The sequence below is a fragment of the Petromyzon marinus genome, chromosome 14 (assembly GCF_048934315.1).
Source record: "Petromyzon marinus isolate PM22_M1 ecotype Great Lakes invasive population chromosome 14, UKy_Petmar_22M1.pri1.0, whole genome shotgun sequence".
NCBI lineage: Eukaryota > Metazoa > Chordata > Hyperoartia > Petromyzontiformes > Petromyzontidae > Petromyzon > Petromyzon marinus.
In genome coordinates, this window is record NC_133680.1 from 10,258,337 (window position 1) to 10,285,135 (window position 26,799).

General features: G+C 44.0%; 1 protein-coding gene across 1 annotated transcript in view; it reads right to left on the reverse strand.

Moving 5' to 3' along the window:
* The window catches only part of LOC116942322 (sorting nexin-5-like), a 68,672-nt gene extending 44,348 nt beyond the window's left edge, over nt 1-24,324 (reverse strand). Inside the window, exons 1-5 of the mRNA XM_032954084.2 lie at nt 24,083-24,324; nt 8,783-8,905; nt 7,321-7,428; nt 6,268-6,337; nt 1,383-1,510 (exon numbers count right to left, since the gene is read on the reverse strand). Of these exons, the coding sequence (XP_032809975.2) occupies nt 1,383-1,510; nt 6,268-6,337; nt 7,321-7,428; nt 8,783-8,905; nt 24,083-24,091 (438 nt within the window). The 5' untranslated portion in view covers nt 24,092-24,324. The remainder of the gene's footprint in view (nt 1-1,382; nt 1,511-6,267; nt 6,338-7,320; nt 7,429-8,782; nt 8,906-24,082) is intronic.
* Nucleotides 24,325-26,799: the final 2,475 nt, after the last annotated feature.

The following is a 26,799-nucleotide window of genomic DNA, read 5'->3' on the forward strand; positions in this document are numbered from 1 at the left end:
TTGATAGCTCTTTGCCAGTGGAAGATAATTCCACATTCTTATGGCAGGACCTAGCATTAAGGACGACCACTTTGGCTATCCACAAAGTGATCCTTATTTGTTGATTCCAGAATAATGATGGGCTGAGTTGATCCTGAACCAGGATTAGAGCTCATTATTCCGTTTATGAGTCAAGGACTCCGCACAGCATAACACAGCATGACACATCTGGATGGGTAATGTGCAAGATTTTTTTTTTCAAAATCGAAAGCTAATTCTGTTCTATTGAAACAATTACACATTTTACAGAATCGTTGTGTTTTATTCTGTTCACTGTCTAAAACCGAAACGGTAATTGTCATGCGCGTTGACAAAGCAGATTTTTTTTCAAAATGCATATAAAATTATTTTACACCGGAGGAAAGACTAATGCCTGAAATTTGAAACACAGCAGGAATCAAATAACTGAGTCTCATCATCAGGAATGGCCCTTTGAGACGACAACACAGTCTGACTTCATAGATCATCTCAATAGGTGTCTCTGCCAAAGCCCAATTATTTGTCTTGAGTCAATATCACGTATTTGCTTTGTGATCTATGTGGTCATCTTTTTTTGTCTGTCAGTGTAATTCCAAACGTACACTTTCCATTCATATTGCACTTTCGCCTTTTGTTCCATTTTCTTTGTCAGCATCCACGTTCCGGATCCATACGTCATAGCAGAGGAAGCACCACAGGGTCGTGTTGCTCCGTGATGGATTTTACATCGAGCAGTGGACTGAGTCTGCAGTTGAGGTCAAGTTTATTTTGTTTAAACAGCTGAGAACGCAAGACACCAGGATAGTCACTTTGCAAGAGTGACCTGGGCAATGACACCGACTAGTAGGGGGCGATGATTGCGATGTCTCGTCCCAATTATGTAATTTGCGAGTGTTCCAATTGGACCCCGACACCGGCACACAACGGCCTCCCCTTGCGAACCACATAAAGGGATATGTTGTTGGTTCTTTCGGTAAAGTCACGTAGGTAAAAAAATAAAAATAATAAAATATAATTGAAATGTATTATTTGTATTATTTGCAATTTATTATTTACATTTTTTATTTAATTTTGTTATTTTTATTTTCTATCTACGTGACTTTACCGAAAGAACCAAGAATATGAATTCTAAGCAGTCACGAAAGTTTTAAGTCAACACATAAAGGGATCTTTAACATCCACTGTGAAGCAGATGGCTTGTCGTATCATTTCGGTTATTACACCCGCAGTAATAACCAGGGCGGCCGCTAGATTCGAACCGTAAACATCTGCAATAAATGGCAAACACGCTACCACCAGGCCACATCACCACCCTAAGAACCGTTGGTATTGGCAGTAGTGCTGATGAGTACCCGTGCACTTACATCTCTCTGTATCAGGAAGCTGCGCAGGGCAGGGTTGTGGCCCAAGATGGGATGAGACAGCACAGCAAGGACGTAGTTCTCCAAAGCCTTGCATTCTCTCTTCTTCTCGTCTGCCGTGAACAGCTCTCCTGTTCCGCAGAGCCAGTCAGGCATTCATTAAACAGGAGACCAACGGTAGTTCTAGTACACGTGTACATGTATGGCCCTGTTGTCATTCCACTGCTGGATAACGGCCCCCTCACTCCGTGCGGGTCATCGGGTTTATTGTGACTATGCTGCTTATATATTAGGGTTGGTGAAGGTGTGGGAGCATAGACGTGGGAACATGGTACAAACATGGATTTTGCTGTGATGCCCTTTGATGCCAATTCTGTAGAACTCAGTGCGAGACTCAACCGTCAATAAATAAGGGGGCACACGGCAGCGGTGTCACAAAATTATGTTATATTAATGATTGATCATTGTTGTTTTTGGCCAGACAAGATTCAACTGGGAATATGCCAATTATTCTCACTACATGTGGGATATTACCAGTGTCTGCAGAAAACACATAAACAAAAATAACAGACAAAAAAACTCAATATCCACTAAACCAAAAAATATATACAATATTTGTTTAATGTCACAAGAAAAGCCTCGATGGAATCTGATTTTGGATGTTTTGTCAATTCCTGCTCAGTGTATTTGTGCATTTTGGAAAAATCATGAGAACCCAAAAGAACGAGGGCGAATAACGCACAATCTAAACCCAGGTGCGTAAAAACAAAACCTATTTGCTGTGCTCCATTCTCATTGCTTACAAGTGGGTGTTTCATGTCAGCTCCATCTCTGTGCAGTCCACCGAACTGTGCATCCCAGTACATTTCATCAAAGACATCAACACCGCATCGACACATTATTAACATTATTACACTGTGCTTTGTGGTTTATTTTGTGGTGCAAATACCAGTTAGTGTGGTTGGCTACGCGTGGTTGGCTATGTACGGTGCGAAAGAAGTTCAACATACATCCGTACATACCTTTAGAGCGGGGTGTCAAACCAAGTGGCCTTGCTCTCAAATGCTCTAGGAAATCAGGCTGTATTCATGAACAAGTGTACAGGAGCCACAATGTGCCACACGCACACGCGGTCATGACATGCTCCAGCAGCATAAGCGGCTTATCGCACGGTATTATATTGTGCCAGTGGTTTGTTAGTGGTTAGGGGCCTGTGAGGGTGCAGCCATTGTATTAACGTGCATGTACCCGCCACCTATTGTACAGGCAACAAGAGCTGCTTTTGTAGCCTGATGGTCAATTTGTTCAGTGAGCCGGAGCCAAACTCTAACAATACAAATAGCATTGCCTAACGGCAGGAATCTGCATTTATATTGTAACTTACAGCGGCAAACTATGTCAAGAAAGGGTGTTCCAATTGAACCAAGTACTAGGTTACAAAATCTGAAGGCCATGAGTTTCAGGTGCTTTGATGAAGATCAACCCCAGTGTTCATGTAACTTTTGTTATTAAATGTTGCTGTGAGGGGCATGGAATTCCTCCCTACCCCACTCGCACCGCCCCCCCCCCCCCCCTGCAGTCACCATTAATGTTACTAAATTATCGTTAATGTCATCTCGCCACAGTCGGTCACACGCTTGGGTCTTTGGTGGACTGCCAAAGTAATTGCCATATTCTTTGAGTCTTTCGGTAAAGTCACGTAGATAGGTTCAAAGAAAATAACAAAAAACGACGACGTTTCGATCGCAACGCAAGCGTTCGTCATCAGGAAGAAGCTAACCCCCCTCTTCCTGAAGACGGCCGCTTGTGTTGCGATCGAAACGTCGTCGTTTTTTTGTTATTTTTTGTTATCTTCTTTGAACCTATGTACGTGAATTTACCGAAAGACCCAAAGAATATGAATTCCTGCAGTCACGAAAGCTTTAAGTCAAGTAATTGTCATGTTTGATGTTAATTCCACCATGGTCACAGTTGACTAAACTAAACTGAAATACATAAATAAACACTTTGTTGATGAATATTTTAGTCACTAATTTAACAAAAGAAGCACTGATCAGGGACTGGCCCCTGTCAGCCTCTCCAACTAACAGAGAAGAGTCGTACTCCAATGCTTGTATTGCAGATAACTCCTCACCAACACGCAGAGACAGGTAAGGTGTTCCAATACTTTTATTCCACCTTCTCCATCACATACAGCTCCCTCCTTCATCCACAGCTCTCTTTCACTCCTGCTGACGTCCCCTCTTATCCACGCGGCCCCCTCTCCCATTCCCTCCCCCTCCCCTCGTCCCTGTCTCCTCATTCGCAGCCACCAATCCCCTCTCTTCATACCTCTGGGTTTATCCCGGTCACCTCGGTGCATTGATTGGCATCAGGGTGTATGGGGTAGGGGATGCCGATGTAGTGGAGACCGTTATAGAGGACTGTCACACTCTAGCAAGGTGACTCCTGAATTCATCTGTACCCAAGTGGTGTATATCATAGCCCTAAGGCATTTGTGGGGCTGACGTCACTACACACACATGAACGGTGATCTGTTCAACGCCTAAAGATGCCTGCATTGTGTTGAAAGAAGCTGACAAAGGCGGGTATACTATTCAAGATGAAATGTATGTACGTACTGTAGTATTACTTCAACCTAGAGACAAGTTTGGTGGATCATCTAGGGATGGAGGGATGATGTGTGAATAAGATGTATTTTACGTGGGAACGAGATAGTGCCTGCAGGTGGCAGGAGAGTAAAATATACGATTCAACGATGTGTGCAAATCTTGAGAGGTATCCCCCTGTAACATGTCGGGGGTTCTGGGCACTCCGATTTTCTTCCACATGAAACTGTACTGGAAAATGTATTTACAAAACTCCCTTAAAGATAGCTCTCCTGATGACTGAGATCGCGTGCAGATAAATGTGTCATTCAACCTGCCACCACCCGTTACAACTAGCGCCTGATGGTGCTCGTTGTAATTATTGGTGAAACGTCGTAATCGAATTGTAAATATTGTGGGTGTACTCTCCAACACAACGGTGTGCTGTACTAGTAACAAATTGGAATGTTTTGTTTACGTGACAAACCTTACTAATTGGCTGTGGCGGGTGGTGGCGGGTTTAACGACACATTTATATTCATGCGATCTATCCTAAAAAAAAACCTCTTATGGATAATATTGGTCGAGAAAACCTACATGTTAAAGCATATTTATATAGTATGCAATGCATTATAGACACCAATCGGTTAAATACAATGCCGTTTTTTTAAATAACAAATTAAAGTAAATGTCACCACTGATATTGAGGAAGACGACTATGCACCTTTATGAACTCATCATTAAATAAAGTGCACTGATGCTTGGAAGGCGTATATTTAACAATCTGGCAATTCATTCCAGTAAGAAAACCTCCATCCAATTATGTGCTCACACTTTAGACCAACGCGTGCGAGCCACACTGGTATGTATTATCACATTTCAAGATAAACGTTCTTTTGAACGCCTTTTATTTGGCTCTTGGTGATCCATGGGCATTAGTAATGAAACAGATATATTATTATTATTAGCATTGGTTTGTGTTTTATTGTTGCACGGAAGCATGGCAAGTGTCATCAGCTGCAATACTGGCCAGGCACAGCAATCAGTATCCTATAAAACCCTTACAAACCATGGAACGAGTGTTCGTGACCATGTTTACTTTTTACTATTCTGCACTCAAAACCTAATGACTTGCCCCCTGTAGTATAAGACTAGCAAGGAAATACAGATCTCGCCCAATCATACACATTCCCCATCACCTGAAAGAACGTGTGGAGGAAAACAATCAAAATAATTAACTAAAATATGAATAGCCTATTGTGCATACATTTGACACATCTCCTGTTGAATTTGCAAATAGATTGTGGTATGTCTTCCCCACAACTGTGCGTGGCACGTCATGTGATTCGTCAGTAGTGGCACTAGGTTTAAGAAAGCTAACAAATCCAAAGCCTAAGTATTCGCATTGAGCTCCGGATTCATGTAAAAATATAGGTGCATCAATATCAGCTCAAGTTAAAATCCTAATAAACAAAACCAGATTCATTAACATAATCACCAAATAATTTATCACGTCTCTATCTTGTCTGCATCTGTGATCTCACTACATCTCTGTTTTGTCTAAATATCCCTCATCTCATGATATCTATATCTCTTGTCTATGTCTTCTCATTCGGTTTTTACAAATAAAATCCTTAGGGTCCCCCAATGGGCGAGCACCACCACCACTACTGATCATCGTAGTCTGACATGTGTGTGTATATGATTTGATGGGCTTTAGTGGAGAGCGGCCAACACCAGTGTCGATTATCTAAACCAGTCCTGAGCCTCCCCTAGGTCGACTCGGCCTCAAATGGGTACCCAGTGCAATTTGAGAAGTAAGGCAGCCAGGCGTGGTGTTGGCCACCTACACCAGGGGTGGGGAACGTCAGGCCCCCGAAATCATTTGGTGTGGCCCTGCCAAGGCAACCGCAGGCAGGACTCGAAATAAAATAAATCTAGGAGCAAACCTGGCAAAGCAGTTGCGAGTAGCAACAACATCGTCAATACCAGCTAACATCACCACACGCCTCGCTAAAGAGAAGCAGTTCCAGCCCATCGCATTAGGGGCGAGTTAATTAAATGTTTGACCAAATATAACAGGCAAATTTTTAAGTTGATAATTTTGTATGGCCCGCGAATGATGTTATAAATATCGAAATGGCCCTTGGCAGAATAAAGGTTCCCCACCCCTGACCTACATCCTTGTGCCGTGCCAGCCTTCATAAGTGCCCACTAACAGCACTGGCTCCAAAACTGTTGAGGTTACATGTATACGTCTTTGATGGGCGTTGTAGTGTTGGTGTGGGCAAAACTCTCACCAAGTTGCTTTTTCATCTTGGCCTCTGCGCTGGTGATGGGGGTGCCAGCTTCAGGCGGCAGCGGAGGGAACTGAACAGTGCCCATGCCACGCACACACACACACACGTCACAGTTACATCCGTTGTGCTATTATGGCAGTCATGTCACGAGGCACAGAAATTACTTTTTGGAACTCCTTCAAGTCAGTAGAGCATCATGTCCTGTTGGCAAATGGCCCCAGGGGATGATGACACAGAACTGAGAACTACTCCGCAGATCATTTCAGTAGGTCTCTTTTACCAGCACTCACATTGTGTTCATTCATGCACTCCTCGTTTATTACCCAACAGGTATTGCCCGTCATGATAATCATCAAACTTGATCTGTCCATTGCTGGATTAAGGCCTCAGTCTTCCGATGCAACAATGCATGGAGCCGATCTCTTCGCTTCATGCCCACTGTGGTCCTCCGCTAAGGTATGCTCCATCCTTTGGCTGCCATTCCATCATCACCCTTGACCATCGGACATCATCCCTTTTAGCAATGACGAAAACACATCAAACAGCTGTACAGCTCATTGTTGGAAAATGTTCATAATAACGTTTTTTTGGGTTAGATAGCGTAAATATAATTGTGTTGTTAAACCTGCCACCACTCGACAGCCAATTAGTAAGGTTTGTCACGTAAACAAAACGTGCCAATGAGTTACTACTTTAGTACACCAGTGTGTTGGAGAGTAAACCCAACAACATGTACAGTTCTGGTAAATCGCCTGATGAAGCTGATTGTAATCACCAGCAAAACGTCGTACTCAAATTGTAAATGTTGTTGGGTTTACTCTCCAACACACCCGTGTGCTGAAGTAGTAACTCATTGGCACGTTTTGTTTACATGGCAAACCTTACTAATTGGCTCATTGACTTCGTCGAGTGGTGGCGGGTTCATGACAAAATGTATATGCCCGCGATCTAACCCAAAACACCTTTTATGGATAACATTGGTTGCGAAAGCCTACGTGTTAAAATTGGCAAACGTTGACCGTCATAGGTGCTCCTTGCACACGCGCAACTCACCACGACCCCGGCCAGGCCTGCTATTCCTTCCTGGTCATGCAGACTCTGGTGCAGCCACTCAAAGTCCTCGTACTCTCGGTCCACGCTCTGGGAAATGCCACTTTCCAGCTGCCGATGCAATCGCGCAACCACAAACACAACGAGCGCGGTGCAGTTAATAGGGCAAGTGGAGTGCGGCTCATTCACTTCTCTATAGCAATAGCAATCTACAACCCTTAGTCAATCCACTGCTGAATGAAAGGCCTCCCCATGCTGTGTCGATCATTGGGGGTTGTTTGGTCAAACTTTACCACCCCACTGATCAGTGCGTGTTGGTGAAGAAATGGGTCAAGTGCAGGACCTGTTCAGATTTCACTCGCCACTGTTACCATCAGTGGTCGGGATGTGAACTCAGGGGCTCAGGTTCTTCGCGCAGTGCGCTGACGACTGTGTCACCGCCCCACCCCACTCAATAATGTCAGGCCAGGTTATTCTGTGGCAGAGCGCTCCTCTCTCAATCAGAAAGTTGTGAGTTCACATTCAAGTTGAGGAGCAACTCAGCCAGTTAAAAATGTATATGATTTCTGTCGGGAAGTCAACTGTGGTTGCGCAATAAAAAAAATTACCTTCAATGGTAATGTGGAATTTCCAACTCTGCCTGAGGGCTGCCAATTGAGGCGACTTAAAGTTGATTGGCTGATTCTCATTTATGTAAAAACTGGAAACTTAAATATTTTGATTTTTTTTTTAATTAAAAATGGATTTCATTCAACATGGAAAATTACTCGACAACAAATTGGCCAAACATCCCTAGTGAGCTTTTCCTTAGTCCTGAAATCCAATTGACACATTCTTGAAAATCATCAGTATGGCCCTGTACTAAGACAAGCCTGAGAAAGTACTCAAATCAGGCAGACCTGATTCAAACTTGAGAATACCACATTTCCATGGTGGGGATCAGTATACACATGAGACAAATTATGTTGACTTCTCACAAAATGGAACTCACTTACCAAGCTAATAATCATCATCAGGCATGCTCTATTGACTGCTGATGAAGGCCTTCACAAGCCATCGCTCTCTCTCACGGTCTTGCGAAGCAACAATCCATGTAGTACCTGCACACAAGCCAATGTCATTGCCCCGTCTTGGCAGTGGACGTTCTATTGGAAGTGTTCTCCCCTTTGGCTGCCACGCTGTCATGAGTCTTGTGATTGACCCCAGTGGGATTATTATAATCGGTCAGGCTTAATTTCGACTGAAATTCTCACTCGCAACCTCTAGGCTATGAGTCAAGTGCTCTAACCACAGCGCCAATCTGCAAGATGAACATTGGAGTAAATAATAATAATAAGCTTCACTTGAACTAATCGGCTTCATGCAGTGGTTCTTGGAATTTCAAAGTCTTGTGCTGCTTGCCGTTGATTGAAGTGGATCTGTTTCACTGGTGTGGCGGAGTATATTGAGGTTTAAGTCCACCCACCGCAGTCGACTTGATGACGTAGATGGTGGAGCCTCCGTCCTGTGAAGCCGTGCCGATGGTGACACTGTAGCGTGGGAGTCCTGCGACGTCCTGCCCGACATCGCCATCCTCGCCATCGCTCTCCTGGGAGAGTGGGTATGGGAGTGAGCAACGTGTGAACGGGCATCAAAGTTGGTACCGCTCGAGACCATAACTGTATTGTTGTTTCTGCACAAACACCTTCGTAAGTGACACTTGGGTCTGCCGCAGCTCTGAGCTTTTTTGTCGTTGCCAGGATGAACCCCTTTATCTCATTCAAAGGGTGAATCATTACATCAAGTGCTCTAACCACTGCATGGATCACGGTTGTAAGGTTGTCCACCATTCCTTCGACATAGATAAAATCATTACTGCTTTGCTAAATATCAACAGTCGGTCAACCTCTGAATTAAATTGGAACTGTTAAGTCATTTTAAAGTGGAATAGTAGCCATGGCTCAGGGCTTGCCCAATCGAGGTTATCAAAACAACATTGCTCGTTTGAGGATACATTTTGTACACATGTTCAACTAGTAATAATAACCCAAACAAAAAATATATTATGGATATGAATACGTTCTCAAATTACGTTATCCAGGGTGATGGGGAGGAGCGGTGGGTAACAAAAAACATGGACAATACAAAACATGTAAATTACAGAAACATTCATTGTTTATATTCTTTGGGTCTTTCAGTAAAGCCACGTAAATAGAAAGAATAGTAAAAATAATATCAATACGTTTCGATCGCAACACAAGCAATCATCATCAGGTGAAAAAAGATTTGTTCATCCAATATATAAACACAGACACAATTTCAACCGAGATGGGTACAAACTGAGCAATCATTGGAAGGACGTTATTAACCAGTTTAGGTCATAACTGGCTGTGACGTTCCCTTCCTACCTGCCTATGTTACCAGTTATTTTTGACTCTCTGAGTTACATTCACTAACACAGCCAACGTTAGCTGTGTTAGCAAATGGCGGCTTGCCATCCTTTTCCACCCCCATGTGGCGATGGCTCTTTCCTAGCTCTCTCCGAACTTACATTCACAAGCATCTCTAAACCTTTGTAAACAGCGCTTTGATTGGGGTAGACCTACTGCCGGTTAGGGAGACCTCTCCTTCATTAACATTAGCTGCCCCGCCCATCTCTAAACCTTTATAAACAGCTCTTTGATTGGGGTAGACCTACTGCCGGTTAGGGAGACCTCTCCTTCATTAACATTAGCTGCCCCGCCCATCTCTAAACCTTTATAAACAGCTCTTTGATTGGGGTAGACCTACTGCCGGTTAGGGAGACCTCTCCTTCATTAACATTAGCTGCCCCGCCCATCTCTAAACCTTTATAAACAGCCTGCCTCAACAGCTTTCCCCCTCTTTTTTCACCTGATGACGATTGCTTGTGTTGCGATCGAAACGTCGTGATATGTTTATTATTTTTTCTATCTACGTGGCTTTACCGAAAGACCCAAATAATACTAATTCCTGCATTCACGAAAGCTTCAAGTCAAGATTCATTGTTTAGTTACGTAGAATGGGGGTGAACACACAATGTGTCACTTGCTAACTCGTTGGTCATCAAGTGGGCACAGAGTCACGGGCCCTCAGCAGTGAGGGAGCTGTTAATAATGAAGCCGGCACATGCGTAAACATATTTATTTTCAAGCGCGGTTAATTTGCAACCTCGCAACCCTGCTAATCTGCCAAGGGTTAACTGTATTTTAAATTGAGTTCCGGTGAGTGCCAGTTGGCATATCGTAAGCGTGACATGTACCCCGTGATTAAGCCATCTGAACAAATAAGGACTTCTTTCAAGTAATCCAATTCACAGTTTTTATACGTTGAGTGTACAAAATTGCGCATGAACGAGCTAGCATCACTCTCGGTTCCCGTGTGTCCAGTGTTCTGCCCGCACATTTTCTCGACGCTGTGTTTCTTCTCGATGTAGGACAGCAGAAGGCCAAATGTACCATTTGTCATGGGAACAGCGCATGCATTTGCACCGGGTCTCCCTTTGCATTGGTGCACAAACTCCAACTTCGTTTGGCGGTTGACGTTCACAGTGGACTGCGACCCTCAAAGCAATAGCGACGCCCCCGTGGTGCCCTCGTGGTCGCCCCCATGATCCGTGGATCAAACAAATTACCCGAAACGCCAGTATATGGTAGCAAGAGCAGTTTACTCAAACGCTGTCGCAAGAGGTCACACGTTTGGGGCAAGGGTCCTTCGCTAACTATGCGTGATGAATGAATGAATATCTTAGCATTGAGTCAGCTTCAACATCCACCTACATACACTGCTCCAATGGTAGCCATGGTGAAATGAATCTATTTTGCTGTACTGTAATCTTGTTTTCATGTCTTGATGTTAACCTAACATTAACTGCAGTATGAACGTACGAAATTACTTGTTGGCAATTGAACATCTACGTGTAAGCAGTCATGCATCTGCTGCCATCTAGTTTAAAATTAATCACTTCCTCGGTCCACACAGCTTTTACATTTCTCTTTTTTTTTCCTTGGCCCCATAATTAATAATGTAACCTGTGGAGTTTCCTGATAACAAACAAAAAAAAATCACATCCTCATTTGCATTTCATTTTCCGCACATCAGCTGTTATTGTTCTTATACACGTCTCATCATCATCAGCAACCATTGTCTATCCACTGCTTGATGAAGGTCTCCCCACGCTATTGACATCCATTACAGTCCAGTGCTGCTACCATTCATCACCTGCACATAAACTGACCTCATTGCTCGAAATATTTGGTGGTTATCCTCTTCGAAGCATTCCCTCCTTCAGTTGCCAATTCATCACCAGTCTCATTCATTTGGGCGCCACGGTAGTGAGATGTTAAATACCTTTCCCGGTGTACAGGAGGTCGTGAGTTCGATCCCAACCCTGACGCCTGCTGCTGTATATTTGGAGTTTGCGTGTTCTTCCCGTGGTCGCGTGGATTTTTCCTCTGGGTCCTCGAGTTTCCCCCTCCACATTTAAAAAACATGCGATTAGAGTATTTGGCTGCAGTATATTTCTGCATGACAAGCCACTTCGTTGAGCTATTATTTGTGGCCAGGTCGCTTCTGAAAAAAGAGCTGTATAGCTCAGTGAGCTTTATCTGGTGAAATAAAAACTAGTTTTAGTTTTATCTCATCTAGCCATGTGTTGTGCCCAGGCCCATATACTTGTGTTAATCGTGTCATGCATTTATGAACCAAACTAAATGGCTCACTGAATTCACTGTGTGTTTGTGTGCATGACCTACACAATTATGATAGGCCCGTTAGCACTCTGAACTTAACAGCCCTTGATTTTACTCACAGAATGTGTGTGTGTCCGTCTTGGGCCTCACCTAGGCACACTCAGCTTTAAATGAGTGGTGTTGTGTAAACAGCATTGGGAAGACAACGCCAACTGGGTGTTGTGCTGGCCACACCAGCCCATCACCGTGTGCTGCTGCACCACCCTTGAAAAGTACTTGCTAACATCGTTAACCCAAACTCAGAATTACTTGTATGTGTGTGTTTGTGTGTTGTGGCTATGGGCGGAATGTACGGATTACGTTTGCTTCAACCCATGAACTCAGCCATTTTTTTTGTTTAGACGTATTATCCAATACGACAAAATGCAAAGACAATTTTCTACTTAACATATCACCATCAGTACGTCTAGTCTGTGCGACGAAAACCCCCAAAAGTTTCTATCAAAAAAGAAATCCCTTCAATTTTTCCCCTCTGCAACCTCGCTTTCCTCGCCGCAGCTCCACTCTCCACTGCTGCTTCTTCTGTCTCTCTGTAGCTCTCCGTAAGCCCTGCCCACTCCTACGCATCGCGGTTTCGTGACCATGGTTCGTTGTCAATGTGCCGCAGATTTCGAGAGGAACCGGCTTGCAATATTCCAAAAATCCGCAAAAAATGTGCGGATTACGAGGTTGGTACAGCCGGTTAGGTAACTTCATCCGCGCAAACCCTGCTGACGCTGTGTGTCGCAGATTTCTGGATGACAGGAGCAGTCGTAAATCATTGATAATTTTTGGATCACAGATTAGTGAAGTTCTGCTGTAGTTAGACCAAGTTAGATTTGACAACCTGGTTTGTATTTACGTGGAACCTCTTTTGCACCGTACGTAGCCAAAAGCGCTAATCGGAGGTGCGGTTTCATCATGCAACTCAAACCCACATTATAAATCTGATCTCAGGAGTGCTGGCTCAGTGTTCTGACCACAGTCAACCCCAAAACCAACCAGGCGGCTCATGACCTATATGTCATTATGAGGTATGCACTCAAATAGGCTATATACAGTATTGTGTCTTGTGATCAATAAGAATTATCAAGATTTATTATAAGTATACAAATTCACACTAGGTGGAGAAGGATGGAGTGTAATGCAAGTGTTTTAAAATAATGTTAAGGAAAACCTTTTTTTTCCCTCAGACTCAAGATTGTCGAGAGAGGGAATGAGCTTTTGAAAATGGCAATGTTAAATGAGATAAGTATACAGTGCCGAGAAAAGTTTGTAAACCCCTTAGGATTTTCATATATTTTACATCTTTCAAACCTAAAATGCTATTAGATCTTAATCTAAGTCTTAATACTAGATGAAGATAACTTGAATAAACAAAAGACACAAAAACATAATCTTTCAATATTGATTCATCCTCAAATTATTCTACATTCAATAACCATGTGTGAAAAAGTTTGTGAACCTTTATATCCAGTAACTGGTGACACCTCCTTGAGCAGCAATAGCTGCAACTAAGCATTTCCTGTAACCGTTCGTCAGTCTCTCACATTGTATTTGAGGAATTTTGGGCTATTCCTCCTGACAGAACTCCTTCAACTCGGTAAAATTTGAGGGTTGCCTTCCATGGACAGCTCGCTTCAGGTCCTGCCATATTTAGATGGGGTTTAGATCTGGAATTTGACTAGGCCAGTGTAAAACGCGGATTTTCTTCTTCTGCAGCCATTGTAGATCTGCTCGTATATTTATGATCATTGCTTTGCTGCAAGACCCACCTTCGGTTCAGCTTCGGCTCACGGACGAATGGCCTAACATTCTCCCCTAGAATATTCTGATGCAATGCATAAATCATGGTTGTGTCAATGATGGCAAGCCGTCCAGGTCCTGAGGCAGCAAAGCAGCCCGAAACCATCACATTCTCACCACCATGCTTGATGGTTGGGATGAGGTTCTTCTGTTCGAAAGCAGTCTTTGGTTTTTGCCAAACATAACGTTTCTCATTGATGCCAAAAAGTTCTACCTTTGACTCATCTGTCCAGAGAACATTGTTCCAAAAGTCTTGTGGATCGTTTACAGTGAGGGAAAAAAGTATTTGATCCCCTGCTGATTTTGTACGTTTGCCCACTGACAAAGAAATGATCAGTCTATAATTTTAATGGTAGGTTTAGTTGAACAGTGAGAGACAGAATAACAACAACAAAATCCAGAAAAACGCATGTCAAAAATGTTATAAATTGATTTGCATTCTGAGGGAAATAAGTACTTGACCCCTCTGCAAAACATCACTTAGAACTTGGTGGCAAAACCGTTGTTGGCAATCACAGAGGTCAGACGTTTCTTGTAGTTGGCCACCAGGTTTGCACACATCTCAGGAGGGATTTTGTCCCACTCCTCTTTGCAGATCTTCTCCAAGTCATTAAGGTTTCGAGGCTGACGTTTGGCAACTCGAACCTTCAGCTCCCTCCACAGATTTTCTATGGGATTAATGTCTAGAGACTGGCTAGACCACTCCAGGACCTTAATGTGCTTCTTCTTGAGCCACTCCTTTGTTGCCTTGGCCGTGTGTTTTGGGTCATTGTCATGCTGGAATACTCATCCACGACGCATTTTCAATGCCCGGGCTGAAGGAAGGAGGTTCTCACGCAAGATTTGACGGTACATGGCCCCGTCCACCGTCCCTTTGATGCAGTGAAGTTGTCCTGTCCCCTTAGCAGAAAAACACCCCTAAAGCATAATGTTTCCACCTCCATGTTTGGCGGTGGGGATGGTGTTCTTGGGGTCATAGGCAGCATTCCTCCTCCTCCAAACACGGCGAGTTGAGTTGGTGCCAAAGAACTCAATTTTGGTCTCATCTGACCACAACACTTTCAGCCAGTTGTCCTCTGAATCATTCAGATGTTCATTGGCAAACTTCAGACGGGCATGTATATGTGCTTTCTTGAGCAGGGGGACCTTGTGGGCGCTGCAGGAATTCAGTCCTTCACGGCGTAGTGTGTTACCAATTGTTTTCTTGGTGACTATCAAGAAAACAATTGACAAGATCCTCCCGTGTAGTTCTGGGCTGATTCCTCACCGTTCTCATGATCATTGCATGGAGCCCCAGGCCGAGGGAGATTGACAGTTATTTTGTGTTTCTTCCATTTGCGAATAATCGCACCAACTGTTGTCACCTTCTCACCAAGCTGCTTGGCAATGGTCTTGTAGTCCATTCCAGCAGGTCTACAATCTTGTCCCTGACATCCTTGGAGAGCTCTTTGGTCTTGGCCATGGTGGAGAGTTTGGAATCTGATTGATTGATTGCTTCTGTGGACAGGTGCCTTTAATATAGGTAACAAGCTGAGATTAGGAGCACTCCCTTTAAGATTGTGCTCCTAATTTCAGCTCGTTACCTGTATAAAAGACACCTGGGAGCCAGAAATCTTTCTAATTGAGAGGGGTCAAATACTTATTTCCCTCATTAAAATGCAAATCAATTCATAACATTTTTGACATGCGTTTTCCTGGATTTTGGTTGTTGTTATTCTGTCTCTCACTGTTCAAATAAACCTACCATTAAAATGATAGACTGATCATTTCTTTGTCAGTGGGCAAACGTACAAAATCAGCAGGGGATCAAATACTTTTTTTCCCTCACTGTATGTGCTCTTTGGCAAACTTCAGAAGGGCAGCAATATTCTTTTGGAGAGCAGTGGATTTCTCCTTGCTATCCTTCCATGAACACCATTCCTGTTCAGTCTTTTTCTGATAGTTGAGTCATGAACACTCACATTAGCCGACCTGCAGATCCTTGGATGTTTATCTTGGGTTCTTTGTGACTTCCTTGATGATTTTCTGGTTTGTTCTGGGAGAGATTTTGGGTGGACAACCGCTCCTGGGTAGAGTGACTGTGGTCTTGAACTTTCTCTATTCGTAGACTGTCTGACAGTGGATTGGTGGAACTCCAAAGCCTTAGAAATTGTTTGTAACCATTTCCGGACTGATGAGCATCAACAACTATTTTTATGAGGTTCACAGATATTTATTTTTATCGTGACGTGACTTGTTTCCACACACCTGTATGATAAAGACCAAACTCACAAAGTTTCTGATCTTTACATAGGGTAGGGCCTCCCAAACTCATCCCTGAAGAGCTACCTAATTATATAAACACCTAATTCTAATTAGTCCCTTAATTGAGCTAATGAAACCAAGGATTCATTTACTTTTTCACATAAACTGCACATTAATTACTCATTGTTGAATTCATACATGATTTTGTTTCAAAAGACATGGAATTTGTTACTATAAACCCAATTGGGTATTTAAGAAAAGACCAGTTTTGATTCAAGGCTATCATGGTAAAACTATGGAATTTCCATAATTATCATTGGGGTTCACAACCTTTTTTTCTCAGCACTGTATATACACAGTACTGGAGTGAAATTTCAACATGCAGAGGCAACATGCAAAGTGTTGGTGTTTTTCATTTGGCTTCAGGATACTGGGCTCGCTTTCACTGAGCAGGCAACTTAACTTCCGCACTTGCCAAGCATTGTAATCGCTGCCACCCTTTATTAACAAAGCACCCCCCCCCCCGCCCCCCACCGTGAAGTGAATATCAAGGAACCTAAGGCATAATTCGCAAAAGTAGAGTTTTTTTTAAAATGCCAATCTCGTACCTGTCAACCAATGCCTAACTTATTACAGATCAATTCAGACCTTTTTTGGTCACCCCGTGCCCTTATACATCTCAACGTTCATCCTACAAAGTCCCATCACAAGGGAGAAACACAAACCAATAGACAAAAATATTATAGTTTTCCCGTATTGAAACTGCTGTATGCTGTATTGACCTGAAAGCTCAAATTCCTCGCACAAGAATACGGGTAGACCGTATCGGTTGACAGGTATGCAATGTGATATCCAAAATTTTCAATTTTAACAATGACTCTGCCTGCAATAAAATCATAATTTACAACCTTTTCCATTTCACTGCGAGATGATGGCATCCCCCACACCATGTTGGTCATGGAAGTTGTTTGACCATAATGCGTCACAGTGGTTCGTTCAGGCTTGTAAGAAGGGGCTTGGAACCGGGTCAGATCTCTCTGCACCCGTGTTAGCTGTGGTCGGGAAATGAATTAAGGTAGCCTGGTTCATACCGCAGTGCACTAACCACTAACACCACCACTTTGGATGAATGGATTACACTTATTTTATTGACTGTGTTGTAAATACAGAACAATATAGCTGTTGTGTTTGGCAAATTAACCCCTGTTTTGTTGTATCGCAACGCTAATGTTAGCAGTGTTGTTAACCAATTGCAGCGTTGGTCTTCAACAATCAAATCCGTATTGTACACTAAATGTAACCCTGTTGTCGAGTGAACGTGACCACCAATGGCAGGTCATTGATCTTCGTGTGAATTATTCTTGGGGCAGTGCTCGCCAGAGCGATAGAAGCTGTAAACACAAAGGCCCCCGCAATCGAACGGGTTCAATGGCAACGCTCTCGTAGATGGCGGATGGCAGCTGGAGGAGAGGGGAGTGCTTTTTGTGGCAAGGCAACCCCTCGGCACTTTAAACTAAGATGTAAACAGGATGCAGTGACATCAGGCTTTTGACTGTGTGAGTTTGTACGAAGGCACGGAAGCTGAGCATGACACTGGCCCCCGCCACCCTTCTAATGCACAATGCCAGCCCTTAATAGGTGCTTGCTTACAGTGTGCACCTGTGCCAGCAAGTCATTGAGACTAAACTCTGTGTTTGCGTGATTCTGCAGAGCAGTGGTATAGTGGTTAGCAACACTGTGGACTGATCCCTGGTGACCTGGGTTTAACTCTTTTGGCAAGAATGAAAACACCACTTGTACTGGTAGGAACCTCCTGGTTACACCAGCCCACAGGGGTTTATTGTGTCCGTCCGTCCGTCGTGCATCCAAAAATGGGAGGGGTGGGGCTGCATGGAGAGGGGAGGGGGGGAGGGGCTGGGTGGGGAGGGTCGAGCTGGGTGGGGAGGGGAGGGTGGGGCTGGGTGGGAAGGGTGGGGAGGGGCTGGGTGAGGAGGGTGGGGCTGGGTGGGGAGAGGCTAGTCACCCCGTGGTGCCCTTATAAAACTCAACGTTTAACCTACTCACGCCGGCTTGTGCCCGTCCTCACAGTCGGGCATATTTGCGGAATACACCACGCTGCCGTTGACCCTGGCCATTGACCGAGCAACCCAACGTTCCTACCAGCTCCCTCCGCAGGAATGTGTTTAATGGTATTCTGAAAGTGGATGGAGCCTCTATGAGGCTAACAGCCTAAGTTGAGCAACACACCAGCGCTGAGGAGACATGCAGATGGACAGATACATCGTTGGCTTCATTCCCCTTCATCTCTTGTTTTGGCCTTAACAGCATTTGCTCCAATAGCCTACAGTAATTTAACGAAATGTTCAGACAACCGTGTCTAGTGACCATACTTTGCACACATGTGACTCAAATTGTTCCACAGTTAGCAAACCACAACGCCACCCCCACCTACAGCAAACGGGCTCCACACACATACAGTTCATTTTGCGACTTATTTTCTTAATTATCAAAGTGTCGCCCTGTTCACATGAACAGTAGGCAGTGGTTCTTCCCTTTGAAGACGTTGAAGGCCATGAGACAGCTGTGGAAATTCCACATTGCTATGGCTGGGTGCAGTTTATTCCAAGAAATAAGGTATCGTACGATTTTTTCGACTATTCTTAGTTTTCTTATTCTTAAAATGACCAGGATGAGACACAGCAGTCGAATCAGCTTCCAACTTAATACTACATCAGTGTCATACAAGACTTGAATGGCCAAAGTCCATGACATTTTGACCTTTTGCAACCTTGTAACGTCACTTCAAGCGTCCCTTGGATGTGATTTCTGTCTTCAGCCGCAGCTGCATTGATCACTTCCGAACACCAAAGGGATTGCCGTTACAGTGCACAGTATATGATGTTCCCGTAAGCACCCCCATTTATTCACCGATCAATTGGAATGAAGTCTCGATTTTGAACACATAAAATCCTTCACCCCCCCCCCCCCCCTACATAACGATCAGAAAATAATGGGCGTCACGGAACACAGTTTGAGAAAATCCGACAAATGGCCATATAAACATGGGGGGAAAAAACACACTGCAGTCTGAAAAATGAACACGGTTTTGCCATAAACTTACGTACGTCTCCTGGTTCGACCGTTTTCTAATGGAATTTTTTGAGTTTGAAGTTTTGCGCGGTCTTCCTCACTCGAACACCGTATTTTAGAAAAAAAAACAATATATACATTTTCTGTTCACGTGAAGTAAATATAGCGTATTAATTAATATATTTATTTTATACCAAATGCCAATTGAGCCACAGTACATAAACGCTTGCTTGGTGTATTGGAGAAAACCTGTCACTGGAAATTTTGAAGGTGTTTTTTGGGGGATCGCCGAGATATGCAGCGTGCACGAGACACCTACTTACACAGCTAAAGAGGCGACCTCTATGATGCAGTATGGGAAGCAGGATGCTAACCGATGTGTTTGTGGGTTACCTCTTCATACACATGGATTGTTTTTGTTTCCCCATCCCCTGGCCCTCAAGTTTTGTCGCGCCTGTAAGAATAATGTTTCACGATAAGGATGTTGGCCAGACACCCCCCCCCCCCACGCAGGACCCACATTACAATCATAATGGTTCCTTTTGAACACATAAGCACGCGTATATATAAAAAAGAAAAACTCAACACATTCGTCAATAACGCTGCCACTACTGTTGGGCATCTTGGGCTCTGGGCATCCTTGTAAAAGAGCTGCTGAGATCAATGGGCTGAAATAAATAAATACACATGCGATTTTTTTGCGTGTCAGTGGCCCTTCATCGTGGAGAGATCGTAATTTATCCGCTATTATAGATGTTACATGTCTGTGTACATGTTATTGTGTTTGATATGTATGTGACAATTGACACCATGGACATCACCTCTCTTCCATTTGCTGGCCTCTATTTATGTAAATTATTTATACCACATGGCAGATGTATTTTAATATATTAACATTGAACTTCTTTCACACCGTGCTAATCGGAGGTGTGGGAAAATATGAGCTCGCTAACAGTTATGCTCCAACGGTTTTATTCTGTAAGGTTAAAAAGGTGCCTGTAAAAAAATAAATTTGCATGTGTGTATACAGTAGTATCTAAACACCATGTTGGTCGTGGGTATTGTTTACCATACTTCACCATTTTGAATTGGTGAAGATGGCGGGCAGGACCGGTTCCGATATCACTTGACACTGATGTTATCCATGACCAGGAATTGAACTTTGGTCGACAGGTTAATAGTGCATGCAGTGTGCTGACGACTGTATCACCCCTGTAATGTATTCTAATTTATATTGTGCCTTCTAGTTTTAATGACATTGTAAACTGGCAGTGTCACAACCCATGGGAAGAAATGTACTTGGTTCCCGATGATGACAGTTTTATTTTTCTATGTGTTTATCACGAGACTTAATGCATTTTAGAAATTTAGGCTGCCCAGTCCTGTGAGCAAAATTAACCTCCAAGCTATCATTTTGGAGGAGCCCATATAAAAAAAAATATTTGTGTTTGGATGTATTTAGGTATGAGCATACACTCCTATGATAAACCCACATGCATTTTTTGTGGATTGTTTGACCATACCTCACCACACTGGTAAGGTTGGGTTAGTTAATTGGGGAGCACATAGCTTATTTCAGATGTAACTTGCTGTTTAATTTGCCCAGGCCAGAAATTAAACTCAGGTTTGCTGGATTCCCAGTGTAGTGCAGTGCTAACCACCATGTCACCGCTCCCCCTATAAGCACATACTCCACTATATTTGTGTAACATTCAATCTGTAGGGCTCCTTGCAGAACATCATTATAATTTACATCAATGTCTCAGTCACAATTGTCTGTATTGCGTTTATAGTATACTACTTGGTGTCAAATGCATATATGCAATGCTCGAACAGACGCAGATGAATTATAATATTTATCAGTGCTGATATGTGAAATGCTTTTCTCTAAACGTACTTTATATAAACCCAGCCATTTCCCTGTGATATGAAAGGCAGCATTTACACATTCCATCTTTCTTGGGCTCATGTGAGGTGTCTTTGTTTGACGGCAGCATTAATTTATATCGAGATCTATTTAAGAGATCCCGGGGCTGTGTTTATTAGACCAGGTCTTTGTGTGGTAGCGCCAGAACATCTCTGTAAATAATCCATAAAAACAAACCGCTCCCAGATTCACAACAAAATCTCCATTGTGTCTCAACGGAGCTTCCAATATACATGTGCATGATGCGCACGTAGGGGATAACACCCTAGCAATTCAAAATAGGCCTCAAACAAGCATTTGGTGTTGAGCCTCAAATATAAACTCATCTCTATCGGAAATTTCACATTATTCTGGTTGGGGCCAGTATATCGACGGCATAATCAATGTTTATTTCCCAATATGTAGTGCTTACATTTTTTCATACGAATTGAATACAATTTTAAAAAAAATGTCTGCTGCACCATTTCATATGGCATTACAGTGATGTAATTTTACCACGACAGAAGTACCTGCAAGTCACTTTAGAATAAAATTTTTCTCATGACTAAACCTTAAAACGCGTCGGACAACCAAGAACACAGAACACCAGGTACGCATCTATAAAATAAGATTTAGAGTTATTTGTTCTGGCTTGAATTTAGCGCTGCTATCCTGATAAGTCTGAAAATCTTCCCGGGTCATTAAAAGTCCCACTTTTTTGTCATTTGGTAAGAATAGACCACTCAAGACGATGCATTTGCATGAGTTCGCCCCTCTTTCGATAGTTGTAGATATTCTTCTTCCCATGCTACGTACAGGTATTTTTTTGTAGCTCACGAGGTGGCAACCATAGTTGTGTCTTCCTTTTGGTGGGTCATAAGGAAGACGTTATAGTATACACGATCAAAGTAGTACATCACCCATTAACCAGCCAAAGTGTAATGTCACCCATTAACCAACCACATCACGTGCCTTTGCCTATACCAGAGGAGTAACTTTGGTTGGCTTCTTTGAGATTCAGGTATTTTCACCGACTTTCCTAACCATGGTTCTATGAGTGTCACGTGTGGTGTGTGCTTATGTTGTGGCGCTCTGTGACTATTGGGATGTGAGCTCACGTGCCTCCTAGTATATTGTTTTGAGCTTTTGGCATGTGACTTATACACACATGACTGAATGATGTCATAAAAGGGCTAGAAAACTTAAATTTGGCACAAACATTGTCCATTCTTTATGCTTTCACACACACGGCTGAGTCGGCTTAAAGTTCTAAACTGATTTAAGTCTCATGCTAAACACTGACATATATATGATGCCCATCATTAATGACAGGACTTATTCCTGCCATGGAGTGTGATGATAATGCCGATAGAGAGCCCAGAATTGATTATGATTACAGTATCGTGTTATCATTTATATATGTAAATCCCCCAGTTGGCTCTGTGGCTCATGCTCGACAGATTTAAAACATTATTTAGGCACAATCGTATGTTGCGTTCCATTATGAACCTACTCTCGGTTGACTCGATTTTTCATCACGTTTGTGGCTCTACGAATCTAAAACAGGATACACATATATACAGAGGACTACCGATACTATTTAATACGTTACTATTTAGTTCAATAGCTACGTTACAGTGATGTATGTACAGTTCCGCTCATTGCATATCCTGAGACGTGATGTCTCTGCAAGCCTAAAATATAAACTACTTATAAGCAAAATAAAATAAATCACGACGTTTCGGGCACAACACAAGCGTCCGTCATCAGGTGGGAAAGGGACGCTTGTATTGTGCCCGAAACGTGATTTATTTTATTTTATACCTACGTGACTTTACTGAAAGCACCAAAAAGTATGGATTCCTACAGTCACGAAAGCTTCAAATCAAGATAGTACTGTCATTCATCTCTAACTTGTGTTTTACGTGGACAAACCGAACACGTAAAAAATACAAAATAATTAAATGTATAATATTACGTTGCAAAAGTCAACGTGTCTATATCGTCAACTGAGCACTGATTGGTATGCATCTCCAATGCTCTTTCTCAACACTGGTGACAATCTACGTTACTATGGCAAGCCCCAGTCTGTTACAATGTAGTCAAAGTTACATTCCAACTCAGTGGTGCAGCCTCATCAAATAGTCTTATATTCTTAACCCTATTGAGATGATGGATTTGATTTGGGGAGCTCACAAGAGCACACTACTTTACCACCTGGGGAGGTACCTTGGTATTATCATAAGCTGAAAACAAAATCTAAGCATTTCCCTGATAAAATTAGCAATCGGATGGCACGTATCGCTGTTGTTCGTCAAAAGCCAGTGGCTTCCAATAGAACATTCGTGTGTCAAGGATAAGAGACGCATGCTTGGAATGTCTATCAGAGACAGGGAAAGAACTACACACATGAAAGAACGTATTCAGGCAGGAAATGTAGCTAGAAGGGATGATGACCAGTGATGAAGGCTAATAATAAAGGGCTGGCAGGTAAGGAATGGAACACGCCTAACATGACACCGACAGAGTCGATGGAGCGATGACATTGACTCGTGTGCAGGCACCAAGTGGATATTATACATGACAGAATTGCGATCGTGATATAAGGTGATGGTTTGGGGAGGCCTTCAACCAGCAGTTGATTGGACATGGCTGAAGATGATGCCGATAATGTTCGTGGGTTAATCTGTTACAATAACAACACAAAAACGACGATTGCCTTCCCCCCAAAATGATACGAGTTGAATTTGACCTTAAACGGATGACGGAACCAAGATGACCCCTTTTTGAAAGGGCATTTGACCTCGCGACCTTCCCACAGTGAGTTTTAACTTAACACTCCGAAATTGCAGCGCCGCATTTCCACAGTGCGGCGAACAGCGACGCGAAAGCTGCAGTTTGTTTGACACGAAGCGACACGAGTAGGGTTGAATTCAAAAAGAGCACAAACACCAACGTGGCGAAAAACGGCAAAGATAACGCCACTACTTGCCATCATCATCTCCTCGTTATTCTCCTCCTGTCGGACAAACGTCCCGCAGACGACGGACCGCAGTTGGTTGGAGCTTGCAAGTGCTCAAGTGCGTGGCCGTACTTTTGGCCACAGCCTCGGCTACCTCGATCGATAAGAGACTTCCCCACGCCCTCAAAAAGCGAGGGAGGGAGGATGTCGACGCCACACGCGACAACAAACGGGGACACAAGCCCTCGCCCCTAAAAAAAACACAATTAAAAGCACGCGCAGCTTTCGGCGGCTGCAGGCAGCAAAGTCAGTGGATCCACTTTGGCGACACGCTGGCGAACACAACGACACGCCCAGAGTGGCCCTTTTGCTTATCAGCTTCTGGTGATGTGGAGCCGGCGAAGGCAGAGAGCTCCCCACCTTCAACTCGATAACAACTTCTGTTTGGACACTCGGGGAAAACTCACACGAAGGTGATGATGATGATGCCTTATAGCCTGAACAGACTGTTGGGGCAAGTGCTGTGAGCGAGGAGCATCGACGAAGTTCCGGAACGGCACACGACGGGGGTTGGCTGGCCAGCACCACGCCCGGCCGCCTTTGTCTCCCCCAGTGGGAAAGTTTTTACATATATATTTTTTACACATCGCAACCCAGGTGCTCATTTGAGGCTGAGTCGACCTAGGGGAGGCACCGGGGCCGGTTTAGATAATATAATCGTCACCGGTGTTGGCCGTGAGCGGGGGATTTGAGGTTTGTAGCGAGCAGCGCGCCCTAACCGCGACACCACCCCAACTTATACAGCAGCGAGCGCCATTCGCCACTAAATGGCGGTGACGTGACCACGGCGCCTGTGCCAGGCTAGGTGCACGTTAAGGCCACGTGTGTGTGGGGGGGGTCGAACAACCCGCTGGCAGGGAGACAGACCGAGGGGACAGACCCAGCAGGTGCCACGCGGTCGCCCCGACCGAAGTGACTGACGGCGATGCGACCACCCCGTGACCCCGATAACCCTATCACTGTTGCCAACTTAGAACGCGACCGACGTAGGGGGCCGTCCATAAATGACGTCACGCTATTTTGGACGATTTTTGACCCCCCCCCATTTCGTCACACGACGTCACAAAAAGTCAGACCTCCCCCTCAAATATGACGTCACAAAGCTCTGCCCCCCCCCCAAAAAAAATATAAAGCATGCTTCAAATCGCTTTAAACTATTGTCACTGTAGTGCGTATTTAATGTGGCGCTGCACTCTGATGTTGTAGGAGAAAACATTTATTAAAAAGTATATTTAATTAAGTAGAACGTGTTGTCTATACAGTATTTTTTAAAAAGTTGCCCATTTTTATGTGACGTCACATTTCTCAACCCCCCGCCTTCGTCACACATCGTCACAAATGTCTGACCTCTCCCTTAGGTGCGTGACGTCATTTATGGACGGCCCCTAGCAGTTGCGTGACGTCTTGGCGAGAGCTTTCAACGCGTTGTTGAAACGGCGCGCGGCACAAAAAAGTTTTACGGCGATCACGAGACAATCCCCACGTTACATTTAGATTTAAAGCTTTCGTGACTGCAGGGATTCATATTCTTGGTTCTTTCGGTAAAGTCACCAACGTAGATGTGAAACAATAAAATAATAAAAAAATATAAAACATTAAAATTCTCACGACGTTTCGACTGCAACACAAGCAATCATCATCAAGTGTGAAAACCACAGCAAGAAAAAATTCAAAGTTTTTTTTAATGTTTTATAATTTTTATTATTTTATTGTTTCCCTTCTACGTGGTGACTTTAGCGAAAGAACCAAGAATATGAATCCCCTCGTTGTGCGTTCGCCGTTGCTGCCGAGGATAATTCATTAACATGATGGATTCTACTGCCGCGCTGCTTCGTCGTGAGTGTTAATTGCACAGTGTGCCCAGGGTTTCTGTTGTTGTTATGAAGACAAATCATATCTCAACACCGCCCCCACCTCCTACTGTGGAGTAGCAAGCGGCTGTCAAGGTGTAGCGACGTACGACGTCACTACTGTGTCGGGACTGTACGAGCGTAGGGACACATGACGTCACTACCGTGTCGGCTCGGTATGGGTGCTGTAGGCGGGTGTCACGGAGGTCGTGTCAGGCCGTGACACTCCGCGTGAACCCAACAGGACACGTGACCGGACAAAGGGGGGGCTAGGGGCCCCAGGGGGGAGCTTGGGGGTCACGTGGTTGGGGGCCCGTACCTTCCCGAAGGATCGAGACGGGGGGCGTGGCCTGGGGCGGAGTCGGCCACGCCACGGGAGTTATAAGCGGGGTGTGAACAGAGCGCGGGGCTGTTCAAACCCCGGGATGAAGACGCCATCAGCGGTCCTCGAGTCTCTGATCGTCGTTCGTGAGCAGGCAACCCGTCACCTGCCCTGGTCACGCTGTGTAGTACTCTCCCTGAGTGTTAGTGAGGTTAGGAACGGTGGTCACCACCCTGCATGTAATGTTCACGTTGGTTGTTATGCGTTAATAAATAGTGTTGCAACCCTCCACAGAGACAAGGCGCTGTTAGCGAACACCTATTAAGGGCGCTGGTGTGGGCACCACCACCAGTAATAATGATGTTAGCGTGGCATGCCAGGCGATTATTTAAAGTTGAATCAACCTAGGGGGTGCCCGGGTCAGATTCAGATACCACTTGCCACCGATATCGATGTTCTCTTCGGATGGGTTTAACCTGGGTCCACCTAGATTGTATCACTGCACTAAACCACTT